This window comes from Zonotrichia albicollis, chromosome 3 (assembly GCF_047830755.1).
Source record: "Zonotrichia albicollis isolate bZonAlb1 chromosome 3, bZonAlb1.hap1, whole genome shotgun sequence".
Lineage (NCBI taxonomy): Eukaryota > Metazoa > Chordata > Aves > Passeriformes > Passerellidae > Zonotrichia > Zonotrichia albicollis.
This window is the reverse complement of record NC_133821.1, coordinates 110,134,668-110,150,918: the sequence shown is the minus strand read 5'-3', so window position 1 is coordinate 110,150,918 and position 16,251 is coordinate 110,134,668. Positions and strand designations below refer to the sequence as shown.

The 16,251-nt window shown below is 36.5% G+C and overlaps 1 protein-coding gene across 4 annotated transcripts in view; it reads right to left on the bottom strand.

The window, feature by feature from the left end:
* The window catches only part of EYS (eyes shut homolog), a 790,428-nt gene that overhangs the window by 258,751 nt on the left and 515,426 nt on the right, over positions 1-16,251 (bottom strand). For all 4 annotated transcript variants that reach the window (XM_026791587.2, XM_074538459.1, XM_074538460.1 and 1 more), the window contains 2 exons: positions 7,383-7,573; positions 5,584-5,675 (listed from right to left, as the gene is read on the bottom strand). In XM_026791587.2, coding sequence (XP_026647388.2) covers positions 5,584-5,675; positions 7,383-7,573 — 283 coding nt within the window. The remainder of the gene's footprint in view (positions 1-5,583; positions 5,676-7,382; positions 7,574-16,251) is intronic.

The window sequence follows — 16,251 nt, the reverse complement described above, 5'->3', positions numbered from 1 at the left end:
ATACAGTGAATTTAAGAAAATACAAATGTCGTTCTATTACCAGTGTTAATACATCAAAAATAAATTGAACTAAGTAAAAAAAAAACCTCTACTTTATCCAAGTAAGCTCCACTGATTTGGGAAAAGTTTCAGACCATATAAAAATTAGAAATTATTAGGTAAGTCAGCACATGTATTTCATTCACCCTTAGTTTTACACTAGGCACTTTAGGAAGGAGTGTAAAAAAAGACCAACACAACCGTGGGTGGCTAAGAAGTTCGTGAGGACCCTGTCAATGGCCAGTTTAGAGGTCCAGCAACTTCCTAAATCTTTTGTATTGGTAATATACAAAACAGGCTAAACCCTGATGGATCTAAGTACTTAAACTTCTTGCTGCTGATGCAAGTCCATTGCCAGCTTTCTTGGGAGACAAGAAGAAAATTAAAAGACCCTGAAGCTATTTTATATCAAGAATATATTTCTCACTTTTCATAAATATTGAATACAGCATTTCATAAATATTGAATACAGATCTCTAACTAAACAGCAGCAATTGGTAATACTATCTTTTGACTTACACTGCTTCATGAGGATATGGACCATTAAGCATGTTTTCAACAAGTATATGACATTTACATGGTACATGAAACAACAGATGAGTGACTTCTTCACCCATATGCTGTCATGCTAAAAAATGAAGGTCAAAATTCTGCACCTTTGCGATAAAATAAAAAGAGAAATTTGCAATAAAAGAAATAAAAAGAACCAAAAAAAACCAAAACAGAGAAGCATCTGCAGGATTTGCTACCCACTTTATCTATCATATGCTTATCTTACCTGCCTAAAAGCCCTAGGGAAAATATGAGGTTTGTAGCATGTTGTGAAGGATAATAAATACAGGATACTTTGCACCATATGGATTATCTCAGACCCTCATAAAAAGCTGTCAAAACCAAGCAATATAAAAGCTCCTGAATGAGCATATGTTGCATTTTGGCATGATTATAAAGATCTTTTTCTGACTAAAGGAATCAGAAAACTTTTACATCTCAAAAGCAAGACAATCAATCACTAAAAGTCCTATAGGTTACTAGTGCAAAACTCAAATTTAAAACAATAGGAGTTAAAATAGAGGAATAAAACACTCTTTGAAAAGCAATTGCCAGATTTTACAGTCAGTTTATAATGGAGCACAACACCAGATCATAATCCAAAATATCTCAGACAATTAAAAAAAATTCAAACATGACAGACTCCCATTAAAGAATGAAGTTCTATTCATGACATCTATTGCATAATAAATTTATAAATGGACAAATTTGCTAAAGCAATTGAAAATAATAATCTGAGACATCAATTTATAAAAATACTTTTTACATAATTGAGGAAACTATTTGTATCAGTACTGAAATGGAGAGTACTGGGGCAAGAAAAGGCAAATTTCTAATATTGCTGCTGCAGTTTGGTTTGCTTCTGCAATACATATTATTTTATCAATTGTTTTGATGACAAAGATTAAAGAAGAAAAAGCTTAAAGTTAATGGAGGCAGTTTTATGAAGGCTGGAATGAGAAGATTGTGGCTGAGCATCCCGTGCATTGCCAGTAAGAAAACTGTATCTTCACTACAAAACCAAATATGTAAATCTTCCAGTTCTTGAGTCTAACATTTTCTTCTCCACAATATCCTGCAGTAATCCAATCCCTGTGGGATATTGCCCATATCCATTTTTCACAGTAGCTCACTCACTTCCCTGGTAACACTCAAGAAAACCAAAACAATAGTCAGAAATGTGAGTGAAACAGCTGCACTGAAGTTTCATTAACAGGCTTAGTACACAACCACAATAGTTTAAACATGAAATGGAACTTTCAGGCACTGCTCTGAGGCAAACCTCGGAAACGTTGGTTTTAACAGCCAATTCTAGATTAGACTAATCTGATGCAAAAAGTTACATTCTAACCCAAATTATGCACAATATCCCAGATTTTGAAGCAAATACAGTCCTTACATTGTACCAAATTTATTAAATTATTACAGTTTTTGTAGTCACAATATTCCATCATCAGGAAAAATGTTCTTCAGCAATGCTGCTACTTTTCTTTCAGCATAAATATCATGATGAACCATGAGAACTGCATAAAGGACATTGTTTGACAGCAATATGCACGTTTTTTGCAAACATTAGATAGTGTGTCATTTATTTTATTTTCATGAGGAATTATTTCTGTGGGATAAAGGAAGCAGTAAAATGTTCTCCTGTAAGGAGAAAAGGAAGATACTATCACTATCTAATTTTCACTGTACTTAAACTTGTATTTAACAGCAGTCACTACTTTTAAGTCTACTTTCATTTAATATGATATTGTAGAGGCATCACGCTCTTTGAAGATGGCTTATCTTCAGTAGCTGAAATGCACTGCTTTTCCTTAATTGAAAAGACAAAATCCTTTCCAACACAGGACTACATCAAAAGAGCTCCAAAAAATTAAGATAACATTAAATAATTAAAATTAGCATTTTCTTTCAAAAAAATTATTGTTATTATCCACAATATCTGTTCACAATGCTTAACATATGCACAACAAAGAAAATCCTGTGTGCATACCCACGATGTTACAATAAGTAGTATCTCCTACGTTCCCATTTAACTTCACTGGTTTCCCAGATACCATTGTTCAAAACTTAACATATTTATCTCACTGAAAATCAGTTCTGAGAAGATTAAATATTTGCAAGCCTCTAGAAAGTTGTTGAATAAGTTACAGAAAATTTTCATCAAAGTTATTTTAAGTTTTCTTATGCTGTATTACACTGCAGTTGATTAAAGAAATGTTAACTTTATAAAACAACTCATATTTCAAGACTGACTCTATCAAACTTAACTGTCAACAATATATATTTAATTGTCAATATAGGAAAAAATGTAAAGCATATATATACAGGATACATACTTTATAATTAATTCAAGCACGTGAAAATGCATGAGATGACAGTGAGAAGCAACTCCAAATCTTCCTGACATCTACATTGCTGATATTTTGAATCTTAGAATCACAGAGTTGTTTAGGTTGGAAAAGATCTTTACAGCCATCAATCTCCACTGTTAAATCAGCACTGCCTAGTCCATCCAACAATAAACCCTAGCTCTAACTGCCATGTCTACATGATTTTTATATATCTCCAGTGATGGTGACACAGACACTTCCCTATACATCCACTTTCAGTGTTTTACAACCCTTTCTGTGAAGATTTTTTTCCAAATATCCAACCTAAACCTCCTCTGGTGCAACTTGAGGCCATTTCCTCTTGTCTGATTTCTTGTTAGTCAGGGGAAGAGACTGACCCCTACCTCACTATAGACTCCTTTCAGGGAGTTGTAGGGGGGCCATAAGGTCTCCTTGCAGCCTCTTCTTCTCCCAGCCAGACGGCCCCAGCTCCCTCAGCCACTTCTCACAAGCCTCACATAATTGGCCTTGACCCATTGATTCAGCCTGACCAGATCCTTCTGCAGAGCTCTCTTGCCCTCCAGTGAACCAACGCTCGCACACAACTTGGTGTCATCTGCAGAATGCCATCTTAAAACAACTATTTCCAGAACTATTTCCACTCTTCTGAAGTGAGTGGAATGATGAATTATTAATTGCTCTGTAACTAGCCTGAGTCTCATAAATGGTATGCATGCCTTCTTTTTCAGCAGGAGAAATAAGTGTGGCCCGTTTCCTGAGCTGTCCTGAAATAATTTCCTGCAAATGAAAGTTCCTTTCTTTTTTATGCTCAAAAGGAAAAGCAAAATATAGAAATTAGGTTGGCTTTCTTTTGTCGTGGGCTATCATCATATCACAGGGCTGATTTAGAGACTCAAGCTTTTTTCTGCTTGATGGAGTAGGGGAAAATGCATGGAATAAGTGTATTCCCATAATGGTAATAGGTGGCTCTCTGAGGGATGACACTGACATCACAGTTTGAATGCTTCAGTGCCGGGGAAAGGCACTGCAGAGAGTTCCACATTACTGAGGGTTCAGATATTCATATTTTTGCTATTTTCAGGATCTTAAATATTTCTTAAAATGAGCAACAAGGAATAGCAATTGAATCATAATGGATTTCAACTCTCTAAGTAACTAGAAATTTTATGTCTCCACTTATCCCCTTTCTGGGTCACTTGGGATTTGTCTTCTTTGGGATCCTCTCTTACCTGTATTTAATGGGCTTGCAGAGTACTTGAGTATTTAGTCTCTATTCATATAGAAGATGCTTAATGATTTTATCATCTTTATATCTCTTCTCTAAAAACTGTTTTCCAATTTAATTTCTGTATTTTGGTATGGAGAGGGAATCATAACCAGGAAATAAACAGAACTCCATATGTTATTAGATTTTAGAGAATCTCATTTTTATCAGTGCCATCGAGATACTGTGTTCTATTTCTTCCTGGTCACGGAGGAGCTTACACTTGCTTTAGCTTCCATTGGCATGGCTTGGTTTATGCTGCTCCTTTTTGGGTGATAAGCACAACCACAGTGGATTACTGGCTTTTGCTCCTTGCATTAATTTGTGTGTGTTACTGAGCAGTCCTAGCCATGAGTATGGTTTAACTTGCTGGAAAAAAAATTATGACAGCAATGGTAACTGAAATGCAGAAACAAACTTTGGTTCTCCTCACTGAGTACTCACTGCCACATCTGAGACAACAGGCACAATATAATGGATACACACTCCACCATATTTCCCATGGAAGGAAGGGGAGACAGTCTTGCCCTGCAAAAGTTCTTCATTTAACAATGTTTGGACAGATAGAGCTATAAAAGGCCTATTCCAGAGAAAGGTTTGTATTCCTTCTGCACTACTCCACAAACTTTTTAAGGACTAACTTACTCCTGAGAGACAAGCAGACAGCTAGCTTGCTTTCTTCTTGCAGGACAAGATGGCTGGACCTATTTTAAGCTACCTAATAGGAACTAGGCACTCAGAGAGCACACTAGGTGCCTAACTTTCCTATAAAGTGAACCCAAAACTTTCACTTCCAAGGCTGTGGATTCTATGAGCACAGATATTTGGTCATTAGATACATCTATGCACAAACATCATGGAAAGCCTACTACCTACCCCTTTTTCCTACCTCATTTTCTTTTAATTTTATTCTCCTTCAGTTGCACGTATTGTTACTTTTACAGGAATAACATATCCTATTATGAGTTGTAAGCCAGTGACAGCAATGAAAGTCATGGTGCTGCTTCTCCCTATCTATTTATTTTCCAATATTTTTCTATAAATCACACTCTCATTGTTGGAAATTCAACTATTTCCTGGACTGAGTAGCTTGGATTTACTGTGCAGCATCTTTCCTGACTGAATGTTTATGTTTGCTACAGTAAATTACTTCAAAAAGAATAAATTTATTTCCACTAAGCACATCAGGGATCTGATGAGCACTGTCCAACTGCAGATTTAAACATTCTTTCCAAGGATGTGTTTTGGCCCAGACCACCATAACACAGTTTTACAGTATGTGTCGAGGTATCATAGTTAATCAGACATAATATCTGTGGGATTTACTAATGGTCCAAAGTATGTGATCTTTGAAAAAAACAGAAAACTTACCTAATTTGCACACTGTACCAGTATCCATCGTCCACTCTAGCAGTGGTTGTGATGTTTTTGACTTCTGCTGCGTCATCACATAAATATTGGTACTACAGAGTGGGAAAAGGTTTTAATTACATTATTTCCAATAATTAAACAGTTTCAGGCATTGAAACTTGAATTTTAAAATGATAAATGGTTTAAAAAAAACCCTGAAGGATGTCATGTGTATCAAGAAAAAAAAAATGTTTCATTGAAAGTTCTGGATAAGGAAGCCTATTGTACCAGAAATATTCAAGTACACATATATGTATCCTAATCTGCATGAAAATGCTTTAATCTTTGTGTATTGTACAATCAGATATTATGGGTCTGATTTGCAAAGAAGTCGACCATCTGCAACCCATCTGAAATTAACACTGGCCATGGGTGAATTTTACTTAACATTTTATGGCTTCCTTACACTTCCAAACATGTAATGTAGCGTGCAGGCTTGAGCATTTTGGAGCACCATTTAATTTCCTATACTAATGCGAACAAGCACTTGATTTCATGGTTTGTCTACTTGTAATTGTAGCTTGATTGTGAGCTTAGAAGCATTTGTTCATTGGGCTTTAAATCCACATTTAATTGACCAGCTTTGTGAATGATTAAGTGAATTCAATTAGTTTTAACATGGCACACTGGGATCTCTGAATAGATTTGTGTCAATTAAAGTACTTTCATATTTTATGGTGCTGATGATATGTTAGAAAAATATTTTTCTGCATCATTACTTTACCATGAATACAAGTAAGATGAACTTAAAGTCATCACCATTTTCTAAACATTGGATAACTTCCTGCCCATGACTAATCTCACCTTTTTTTTCTGGACAAAGTCACAATATAGTAAAAGACGAAAAAATCACAACATAACAAAATGAGTAAAAGGTAATTTTCTTCTTTTCTATTTATCTTCAGTTTATATATCTGTTTAGTATGGTCATGGTCTTAAAACATGAAAGCAAATATAATACAAAATGCTGTTTCTAACAGACATTTCACAGTTCTTACAAAAGAATATATTACAGGTACTTTGGGAAACTTTCAGCAGGAAAATGGGAGGCAAGTCATGAGAAAAGTAACTTTTCTTTTAATATCTTTTTATAGCCTCTTTAGTATCTGCCTATCTCTTAATAAAGCTCTAGTATTACCTCTTTCTCTGAAAAGATGGAATAATTTGTGGAAGGTAAAGATATACCACAATAAACACTTTACTCTTTAAAGTTTATAAACAAATATATTCCTTGTTAGTCTGTCCACAAGAGCCAAATAATTGTTTTTTTCCTGATCCTGTGGAACTGAGATCTAAATAATAGATGGAGTGAAAGATTTCTACGTATAGATACATGGTAAAAAAGATACACTCTATTCTCTAACATAATAAATTTTTCTCTGACAATTCATTCAATTTCTATATCTATGCCTATGTCAAAAGCCTTCCTTATAACAATTTTAATGAAGTTCCATGTGAGGAATTTCAGTTAGTTTAGGTATAAAATATGACAATTTGTACAGCATGTAAAGATAAAACGTACATTTTTTGGTTTTGTGTTTTAATGTATACTCTTGTGAGTCATATTGACTATATTAGCCAAGAAATGGACAAAACAGAGAGTAAGTTTAACAACTATCTTCCTTAAAATACTGAAGATGTCAAGAATCTCCGTAGCTTTATTTACTATCTTCTACAGTAAGAAAATTAAAAAATACTAACAGTTTTACAGATTCAACTTTTATTTACTTTTCCTTCAGTGGGAGATTTTGATGCCTTACCTGCAAGGTACCATTATTGATGACAAGTCGAATTAGAAAATGTCGAATTGTTTCTGGGCTCTGTTCAATATTTAGAAGAAGGCCATGAGGATCATAGGTCTTAAATTCCAGGTGGATGAAATTTTGCATGTTCAAATGTAAGCCTTGAAATTCCAGGTAAGAATCACCATAGTAGCGAGCATAACTAAAATCTGTGAATAGAATTTTGAGACATGTAAGAATATAAAGATATTTTTCTTCTTCACACACTGCTTTCTTATTCTGGTAGTGGTAGCAAAGATACAGCATAATTGTTTACATCTTTCAAGGATTCATAAATGAATCTGAAAAATGATATTGGTTTTCTTCTGTCAAAGGTTAACACTGAGAGTTTATAAAACTAGACAAAAAGGTTTTTGTCAAATTATATTAAGCAAGCATATATATCAATCCCTGAAAGACTAGGCTACAAAGAGGAAAGACTTAGTATATATATAGCAGCTTTGGCTCAACATATTCTTCAAAGTCAGGTGTTTTCATCAAACCTAGATGCAAGAACGAATGGGTTTGAAGTCTCTACAGAAACTACGCAGTATCTAAAGGGAAGAAGACATTCTACAACTTAATTATGAAGTTGGCATCTTAATAATGTATCAAATCTTTTCTGGTGCTAAGGTGAAAGATGAAAATTTCCCTTGGGTTTACATCCATCTTGTCTCATTTATCTATGAACCTCATAGCATTCAGCACCTTGTGCAATACCTGGCAAGGGCAGATGCAACTCTTTTTTTAATAGAAAAGGTATGTGAATACATGGGTTCAAGCCCACCAGGTGACACTTAAAAGGGGCTTCTTTGTATTTTTTATTTCTTCCTATCCCCTTCTTTCTTCTCATATTTCCTTTCTCTGTTCCTTTCCTCTACATTTTCTGCTCCCTTCCCTGTTCCCTCCCTTTTCTCTCCTCCCCATTCATTGCTCACTTTTCCCCATTTTTCCCCCTTCTTTTTCTTTCTCCTATGGTGTGTTTACAAAGGAAGAGGAATGCACACAGGTACCTATCCATACACAGCTGCAGTGTTGCACTTTGTTTTTTTCATTTGCCAGTATTTAAATTGAGATCACTACATTTGTCTGCTTGTAAAGACTAAAAAATATGGGTTCTCTTCCATACTTGTAACATGAGGAGTTATTTCAAATTTTGTAGAAGCAGGTATATATGCTTTAGTCGCACAGCACACAATTATTTGTTTGATCAGCTTCGTGAGACTGATAAAAAGTTAAAGAAATATTAACAATTCAGCCATCTTGTGAAAAATGTTGGTGCAACACTATCAACCTGTATACAATACACAACACATAAGTGATTGATTCCATTTCCCTTTGGTCAAATTTCACTCAATCAATTTTACAGGGGTTTAAGATATCTCTGAAGGTCACAGATCTCTTTTTGCTTTCCAAAATAGGTAAAATTTGAATCTCTTGAACAACAACTCCAATAGCAAATGCCTCACTATATATGATTAAATTCTGAATAAAAATGATAGTGGGAAAAAACAAAAACTGTTGATGCTGAACTTTCATGTTTCACTGTAAGGGTATGCTGAATTTTATCCTCTCATGACTTTGCATAAACCTATTTACAAAAGTTCGAGTGACTGTGGTCAAATCTCAAACCAAGCTCTTAAGAAATTCTCAGTACTATATAAGAATCATCAACATATGCATACATACAACATAGAATAACATAGACCAAAAATTACAAGCAATACCAATCAATAACCAGTGCTGCAATAAAAGAGATTTTACAATTTTAAGTACATTTAATACTTAAAAACTCATTTTTGAACTATAAGGCTGTAAGTGTAAATTTCAGAAAATTAAATTAAAAAGAAAGGCACAGAAAGCTTTTTACATTTTGTAGACAGGACAATTTCTCAAATAAAAGGCTTTTGAGAATTATTGCCAATCCCTAACCCTTGTTTGTTTTCCTTCCTGAGCAAGCCACTGAGCTCTAAATCTTTCATTCTGCTTGCCCTGAATTGCCCCTGAATAGATTTTGCTTATCCCAAGGAACCACTCAGTTATCCCCACACTCCTGAAAGTCTGATATCTAACCATCTCTTTTTCTTGATCCATGCAGGAGATCAGCTTGGCTAAAAGACAGCAAAGTTGTACACAACATCCCCTTCCTGCAGTCCTAAATCCTCCTGCTACCTTCCCAATATTTTGGAGGTGGGTTGTTTTTATTGCCGGGTTGTTTTTCTCTCCCACATTGTTCAGCGTATAATAAAGCTGACGTGTGAGAAAGGTCAAAACTATGTCAGCTCTCCAGAGGTTTGCTAACAGAAGGCATTTGAGATCCCAGATCTCACAGAAGAGTAAAATCTGTAATCATGAGAAGAAAAAAAAAAGAAAAAAAAAAAAAGGTAGTTGCAGGAAGAGTTTATTCACAATTCCTGAAACTGTAATTTAACTCTGATAACTGAGGTCAGACTGAATTATCTACTAAATTCAAGGAAAACCAAACAAGCACAAGCTAGTGGCATCTACCTTTAGCTTTCTCTATGTAATTGTAACAAGTGCACAGAGCACTACAGACAAAACTTGCAGCTTTATTCTGACCAACACCCATTTGTTTTTATCTTCATATGGTAGCACGTGATGAAGCCTCGCAAGACAATACACTCTATGCCTTTTCGACAGATTTGAGGCCAGTTTGGCTTCTTCTGGGAAATACATTCATGCTGCTAAACAGAAAACCTCTTAAACAAATCATCTGCAGTAAAATTGTTGCAATGGCTCTAGTCCACAAATATGGAAAGAATTAATGAGAGAAATCTGAAGAATATTTAGCAGGCTGCAGGTAAAATCCATAAAAATACTACTTCAATAACAAACAGGCTACATACCTTCCTACAACAGCTATTAACATAAACTGCTGGTGTGGTTTCACTTATTAAGATTCTCACATTGTTTGTAACAGTACACAATTTCTTTTTATAGAACATAAGCTTTACTTATAATCCTTCTACTGCACTTAGTTGCAGTTTTTTATTTGACCTCTGGAGTTGGCATCCTAGATTGCTTTTTGTCCTGAGAGGACTCATCCCCCAAGCCTTTAGACCAAAACAAAAGAAAAATTGAAACCGTATCTCATCTTTCCCTAGGAATGCCAAACACTTGCTTTCCTAAGAAACAGACAAGCCCTTTGGTCTATAAAATCCTCTCAGCTTTAGCTTGCTCCCCTGCATACATCCAGCTCTCCGTGGTTTTGTGTTTACTAGACTTCACATGAATGTTAAATGCCTGAATGTTAAAAAAATTGAGATTCAGCTGTAATAGTAAGCAGATACACAGGCAGGTCTGAACCCAGCTGACAGGCAAGCTTCATTAACTCTTGCCACTCCCTACTGGTTTTCTCTATTCCAGTATCAGCTGCATCAGCTTCAGAATGGAGGCCTCCAAATTTAAAAAATTTTGAGAGCTACACAGTTGTAAGTCTTCGTTTATAAAGACAGGTAGAGAGAGATAATAAAAACTTTTTAGATGTTCACGAGCATACACTCCTGGTGATTGAGCTTTTGCCTCCATATATTTCTACGTATAATGTACCCCCTGCAGTTTGCATGGGCTCAGGCACAAAGAGGATTAAAATAATGTTCTTCTTTCTTCTGCAATTCTTTTTGTCATGTTACACCTGGGAACAAAATCCTCCCATTCAAGCTATTGGTCCTCTCTTTTTCACAGACATATATTTCACATCTTTTGTTATTCTTTTAATTAGAACTATCTTATAACATTCAAATAGAGGACATTATTTCTATGGAAAGGACCAGTCACGAAAAAATCATAGCAATTGATTCGCTATTTGAAATTTTATTTATTTTTATTAAGAAGGAACACTTTTCTTTTATGATGACCGCATAAAACGGTCATCATAAAAACCACTTATGTTTGTTTAAAACCAGATAATGCTGAAAGAAAAATAGAAAAGCAAAACAAGAAAGTCAGAGCAAGGACTGTTTCACAGGGCTCTTTGCAGACCTGATGATGACTTCCAGTGGATGTCCATGTCCCAGGTTTACAGCTTGTCAGCTTCCTCCATACAAACTGCCATGGCTTCCTCAGCCAGGGTATGCTCCTGGCCCACCACACTGGGCATCCAGCCCTGCCAGCACCTCCTGTGAGCCTGGCTGGCAGGACCCAGTGCCCTGCCCCTCCAATGGGCAGACTGATGGATGGCTGTGCCATTGTCTGCACAGCTCCCTGTGCAGACAATGCTTGTGGTGAGGTCCCTCTCTGGGCTCTGGCAGCAGCTCTGTGTTGTCTGGTGAGGGAGTTGTAGGGACAGAGAAGGCAGCTGCCACCATCTAGCAAAATATTGCACAAGCACATGTGGAGAAAAAGCTGAGCCAGACACAGAAAGGGCCAGACACAGAAAAGGGCAGAGGCCATGACCCTACAGGTAGGGATAGGTTGGCTGTTGAGACAGGAGAGGCTGGAAATGTGTGATGGACCAGCAGACATGCAGCTAGTCAGGGCATTGCTGAAGGCAAACAAGGTTCTTCAAGAGACCCTCAGAGGCAGCTCAGCCCAGAGCTGGTAGAAGTTGCTGGCTTGAAACCTTTCAGGCACATGTGTGGGGAAAGGGGCAGGTCAGGTCTCACCCTGGCAAGGCCCTGCCCTGCCCCACATACCCTGTACCCCCAGGGGCTGGATTCCAACAGTGGGGCCAAACCCTGGCATATGGGAGGCAATGCTCCACACTCCAACCCTGGAGCCCCTAACCCAGCTCCAAAGTGGCAAAACGACCAGAAATTCCTCCTAAGGGAAGGGCCCAGGAAAGCTAATGGGTATATAAGCCAGAGCACAAGGCACACAGAGGTCTTCACCCTACAGCCTCTTGGAATTTCTCTCACATGAACACCACTGGAACCAGAAGTAGTAGCTGTATTTGTTCTTTTCTATATCTCTTCTCTCTTTCTTCTAATTTCTTCTTCTCAAAGTTTGAGTAACTTAAAGTCAGATGGGTTGGAGTTTGCTAAGTTGAATGGGCTCAAAGTTTACTAAATTAATGCTTTATGAAATGCTTTATGTTGATTTAATGTTGCTCTAACATTAAAAATTTTCCAGATTTTCTGAAGTTTGACAGTAAAGTTTTTATTTGTTTGCCCTCTTGAGAATATCTTGTCAGTGTTTCTCCCTTGCATCTAACTCAAACTGCAAAAAATAATGTTAAATCCTTTTAAAAGACTCATTGAGTGAGCTCCGGGGCCTTACACCAAACCAACCTGATGTCCTCAGAGGCTTGTCTGTCAGCTTCACTGTCAGAGCAAGGATTTGGGATTCTACACAGGGACCCGCAGGCTTGCCCAGCTCTCAGATGTTTAACCCTTGTTACTCTTCCCTATGGGCCCCAATAACACTGCAAGGGTAGCCCAATGCACCAAGAGTGGCTGCAGAGCTCTCGGTGTGGGAGGAAGGCATGGGCGACCTTCAGTCCTGTTGTTGAGCAGGAAGTTTTACAAGGAGGTTATTGAGCCTCCAGGCAGGCTCTTTGTAGACATTAATGACAGAGGGATAAGAGAAAATATACTTAAATTGAAACAGGTATCTTACCACTGAAGAGCATACTTTTTGTCCTAACTACAAAGAATTAATATCCCTATTATATATTTTTTTAATTTCACAGAATATAAAAGCAGGGTTAATGGATGATATTAGTCCTATGATGCCTTTTTTTTGTTACCACTTATAGAAATTTCTGTTTCAGGTAGCCTACGCATGAAGGAGTGGGGTTTGGTTTTTTTCACTCTCAATGTGCTTAAAGCACCTCAGCTTTCATTTTCCTTACACCTGTTTTCTCTCAAAAAAATCTAATTTCTTTGAAGTTTCCTTTTTAATGAGTCATTTTAATTACTCTCTTTTGCATCTAAAATAAGGTCAATCTTCCTGAAAGACAGCCACAGCAAAATAATCCATGCATTTTACTCTTTACTCCCTTAAATACAATAATCTACGTCATATTTGTAACCACCATTTAAAAGGGTTTTGTTTATTTTCAAATGAGTCTCATTTACTTCCATACATTTCATTTAGTCTTTTCAGCTGAAACACCTTAAAGGCAGAGCAGAACAATGTTCTCCAACCATTATTTCTATTTACAGTTGCAAAGCTATTTCACTGCAATGTGCTTCACCTTTGGTTCCACACAACAAACCCACAATTACAGTGAATCCATGTTTTATTCTGTCACAGAAGTCTGTGCTGCATGACTAGCAAGGAATTACAGTTATGTTTTTCTCTCAAAGTTGAAATGTTCTCTAATGTGGCGTGTTAGACAACAATAAAATGTGGTTAACATCCAGAATGGCTGCCAGCGCAGCCCACAAGTAGCTTTCAAGCAAAGGAAAACAAGTTATGAATAAACGCCCTTCACTGTTGTTTTTTCAAGCTTACACATAGTCTGGGATTTCAGTGGCCTTTGAAATTCCTCTGAAAGAAAAACATGACTGCTTTAGAGCTCCTATTCCTTCACAAGATCTTCACTACTAGCCTAAACACACACACGCAGAAACACATATGTAGAATTCAGGTGCCTTAAAGGTATGGAACATCAGACCCTAAATCCCAGAGAGCTCCTATTTCCCTGAAGTTATTACACATCTCTCCTTTCCTCACAAATGTGTCAATCATGTCTGTGGATCCAAGTTTTGATTTTTAACTCCTACATGTACAACAGCCAGTCTGTAATGTTTTTGAGTGAGGTCTACTAGTACTCCCCTTTGCTACTCACTCCATGAAGGGGACTCCATGAAGCAGGCTGCATTTTCTATTAATTTTCAGTTTTTCCCTCATTCTATTCAGGTGTTACAGTTAGAAACAAGAAAACTATACATATAATTTTTTTTTTTACACAATGATTTTTTCAGATTTTTTTAAAATAAAAATGCTGATTGCAAAGAACAGAAAATATCCTCCTTGAACTCAGGGAAAAGGGAGGCAGAGCCTTCTAGCAAGAATCCATTTGAATTATAGTAGGGACCTGGAATGCAATTAGTGCAGGAAATTGTTTTATTATGGTCAGAAAATTATTAATAGTTTCTAAAGCAGAATTCTGTTTCCTGGTGAAGTGTAGATTTTAAATTCAAATCTACTACCTCTATCTATTAATTGCAGTAATAGCTTAGTGAGTTAACTGATACTTGATTGACTGCTGCCTGCTAGTCCCAGAGGGGACTTTTTGCCATGTGGGCTAGCTTATCAATGTACAGATATATAGATAATGGAAAGAGGTGTTTATGTTCATGGCAGTCAGAAGGGAATAGAAGAAATTCTCTCACTAAAGGCATAAAACATACATACATATATATAAATCAGGAAAAACATCAGCAGGGTATGGTTCTGCTTGCTTCAGCTAAAGTTTTTTTATTTTTTAAATGTACTAGAAGAGACACAGAGAGGATCAACAAGTATTACTGCAGAAATCAGGAGTAGCTCTTACCTCAGGGATAATTTGGCTTGCTCTCAGCAGAACTTCACAAGTCTTGCTAAAATCTTTCCCCCTGATGCGCTTTCTTTCAAAGCACTGGCATCTGGCACACAGCCAGCACCAAGCCCAGTGCTACTGCCTACATATTGATAACCCCCATGGCTAGAAAGCATTAGGGCCACCACTGGGAGAAAAGCAGTTCTATCCAAAGGAAACCAAGTTTTTTGCCCTTTACTAATAAACCAACATGCTGTTTTTCAGTCTCTTACAACTAGACTTTGAACAAACAGAACTGAACTATTTTTAGCATATAATAATGGTTTTAAAAATCACAATATTAATGGTCAAAGCAAGAGGAGTTCATAATGTTAATTTAAGATATCCTTTATAGTATCCTTTATAACTCCCTATTCTAAAGAGAGTTATCTTCCCATTATTCAGAAAAAAAACCCAATTCATGTAAATAGCAAGATAATAAAGATCTTGCAACGTATTGTGAGAGCTGCACACTTAAAGTAGAACTTTTTAAGCCTAAGATAAAAAAAATAAAAAAATCAGTAGTCATCCCTCACCCCCAATACAAAGTCCATAATACAAGCAAGATTATTCCCTGATTGGAAAATAAGCAAATAAACCATTGTGAAATTCAGAAAAAGACAATTGTTATATCTGGCCAAATCCACTGGTAGAATAAATAGATTTTTAAAAACCTGTTTCATGGTATTCTGTTTTTCTAGTGCAGTCAAAAAAAATCACCATTAAGAAGGTGCATGTACTATCCAACCATGGGTATTGCTTTCAAGTGACACACACAATAACACTGTCTATTCTGTGCATTTAGTTGAGGATGTACGCATGGTATCTAGCAGGAGTATAATGGAACTCTCTGTGAATAATTTGTTTTTGCTCCAGATCCAAATATGTAGATAGCCAACATTTTGATTTAGCAATTCACCTTGAATTTGCTTAAGCTTATGCAGCTATGGGAGAAGTTAAATTCAGGTGATTTGCTGACAAGTATTTTCAGGAGTGTGCTTCTTCCCCTTGAAGGTTATTATATAAACTCTCTTGAAGGCCTTAGATTCAAGTCATGTTTATTGTGAAAACCACCTCTGTCAGTGATGTCACTGATGAAATACTGGAGCAAGACAGCAATCGAAGGTTTGTGAACTAGCTGTGCTTGTTCCTTGTAATTTATAGTAAATACTTTTACCTATTAATTGTACACATGCCTCACTAAATTGACAATGAAATTTTATCTGTTCGGCATTTGTAAGTAACTATTGTTGTATTTAGCACAGTTGTGATTTTGCATAAGCTCCTAACTGCCTGGTGAGTTGCAGTTAAATTGGTCAAGGGCATATTTCTGTCTTCAGGATGCATTGTTTTGGTCACAGC